Source organism: Littorina saxatilis, linkage group LG6 (assembly GCF_037325665.1).
Source record: "Littorina saxatilis isolate snail1 linkage group LG6, US_GU_Lsax_2.0, whole genome shotgun sequence".
NCBI classification, from domain to species: Eukaryota; Metazoa; Mollusca; class Gastropoda; order Littorinimorpha; family Littorinidae; genus Littorina; species Littorina saxatilis.
This window is the reverse complement of record NC_090250.1, coordinates 38,194,902-38,197,291: the sequence shown is the minus strand read 5'-3', so window position 1 is coordinate 38,197,291 and position 2,390 is coordinate 38,194,902. Positions and strand designations below refer to the sequence as shown.

The following is a 2,390-nucleotide window of genomic DNA, read 5'->3' as shown; positions in this document are numbered from 1 at the left end:
TGTGTGTGTGTGTGTGTGTGTGTGCACGGTGTGTGTGTGTGTGTGTGACGGAGTGATTGAGTTTGTGTTACTATACTGTTTGTCGATTTATTACGTGAGCCTTGAAGGCTTCGCCTCTTGTTCTGTTTGTCTTGCTCCTTACTTGTCACCCAATGATTGTTCATACGACATGCGAACGTGTATCTTTACGTCTGTTAATATGTCTGTGCATGCATTCATGTGCGCGCGTGTGTGTGTACGTGTGTGTGTGTGTGTGTGTGTGTGTGTGTGTGTGTGTGTGTGTGTGTGTGTGTGTGTGTGTGTGTGTGTGTGTGTGTTTGTGTGTGTTTTGCAGATGATATTGAGCATTGTAATATCCAAGTACTGCGATTTGCGCAATGAATATTCCCTCAAGATTGTAGGAAACATTCCAACCGGGTAAGTGTAACAAGTGTGTATCGACATGTTTTGGGTAAGCAATTTATACTTTTGTATGTCTAGAAAGAGAGAAAAGAAATAATTAAACAGTGCCCGAGTAAAGAAAGACACGAGAAAGAAACAAAGACAGAGACACAGTGAAACAAAGACAGAGACACAGTGAAACAAAGACAGAGACACAGTGAAACAAAGACAGAGACACAGTGAAACAAAGACAGAGACACAGTGAAACAAAGACAGAGACACAGTGAAACAAAGACAGAGACACAGTGAAACAAAGACAGAGACACAGTGAAACAAAGACAGAGACACAGTGAAACAAAGACAGAGACACAGTGAAACAAAGACAGAGACACAGTGAAACAAAGACAGAGACACAGTGAAACAAAGACAGAGACACAGTGAAACAAAGACAGAGACACAGTGAAACAAAGACAGACAGAGACACAGTGAAACAAAGACAGAGACACAGTGAAACAAAGACAGAGACACAGTGAAACAAAGACAGAGACACAGTGAAACAAAGACAGAGACACAGTGAAACAAAGACAGAGACGCAGTGAAACAAAGACAGAGACACAGTGAAACAAAGGCAGAGACACAGTGAAACAAAGACAGAGACACAGTGAAACAAAGACAGAGACACAGTGAAACAAAGACAGAGACACAGTGAAACAAAGACAGAGACACAGTGAAACAAAGACAGAGACACAGTGAAACAAAGACAAGAGACACAGTGAAACAAAGACAGAGTCACAGTGAAACAAAGACAGAGACACAGTGAAACAAAGACAGAGACACAGTGAAACAAAGACAGAGACACAGTGAAACAAAGACAGAGACACAGTGAAACAAAGACAGAGACACAGTGAAACAAAGACAGAGACACAGTGAAACAAAGACAGAGACACAGTGAAACAAAGACAGAGACACAGTGAAACAAAGCACAATGGCTGTAATTAATCTATACACAGAACTGTTTCTCAACGCTCCATGCAATTGACGGCAAGTATCAAGTAAAAATAACGCACTTCTTAACGCGAACTCCGTAATGCAAACTCATAAAGACCCAACAAATGCCGCGTACAAGCCTTGCTACCACAGACGACCACCCAGAAAGAACAAGCGCGCACGCGCGCACGCGGCGCACGCGGCGAACGCGCGCGTACACACACACACACACACACACACACACACACACCACACACACACACACACACACATCATCTTTGCAGCGAGTCACCCCACTAACAAGATCGAGTTGGTTTAAACCGGACATCATAGCATGCGATCGATGACTCGACACAGACGCAAAAGAGCAAATGGCGAGTTGTCTGAGTGGTTTGAGTGTCCAAATGGGGTTCGACAAGGATGTGTGTTAAGCCCTACATTGTTCTCACTTTTCATTAATCAGTTGGCCTTAGACATTACTAAGACGGGCAAGCATGGTATTCAGCTTTTACCTGGTTTGATGGAACTGTTTATTTTATTGTTTGCCGACGATGTTGTATTTATGTCTACTACCCCATATTGGTCTACGACACCAGCTGAACTGTCTGAAGGAATGTTGTGAAAAACTGAAATTGGTGGTGAATCAAGAAAAAACGAAAGTGATGGTTTTCAGAAAAGGTGGTTATTTGGCAAAAAACGAAAAATGGCATTTCGACGGAACTAATTTGGAAGTTGTAAATAAATACTGTTATTTGGGTTTTAAATTCAAAATTTTTAAATTTTTAAAAAGTTTTAAGTTTAAAATAAAGGGACCGTTATGAATTGTCCGCTAAATTTAAATCTGTGCTGCATGTTGAAAGTTATTTGTTCAATATGACATTTATTATGACATATATGTTTTAGGGTAGCACTTACACAGTTCAGACTTGGTGTACTGCCAATGAATAACAACCTTAAACGATTCAGTGCTCTTATGGAATCAAGATATTGTATTTTTGGCGAAAATGTAGCCGAAAATGACA

At 41.0% G+C, this 2,390-nt stretch overlaps 1 protein-coding gene across 1 annotated transcript in view; it reads left to right on the top strand.

Annotated features, from left to right (window-relative positions):
* Positions 1-305: 305 nt before the first annotated feature.
* LOC138969166 (prestin-like) overlaps positions 306-2,390 on the top strand; it is a gene marked incomplete in the record, with an annotated part of 8,832 nt that continues 6,747 nt past the window's right edge. Inside the window, 1 exon segment of the mRNA XM_070341890.1 lies at positions 306-417. Within this exon segment, the coding sequence (XP_070197991.1) occupies positions 335-417 (83 nt within the window).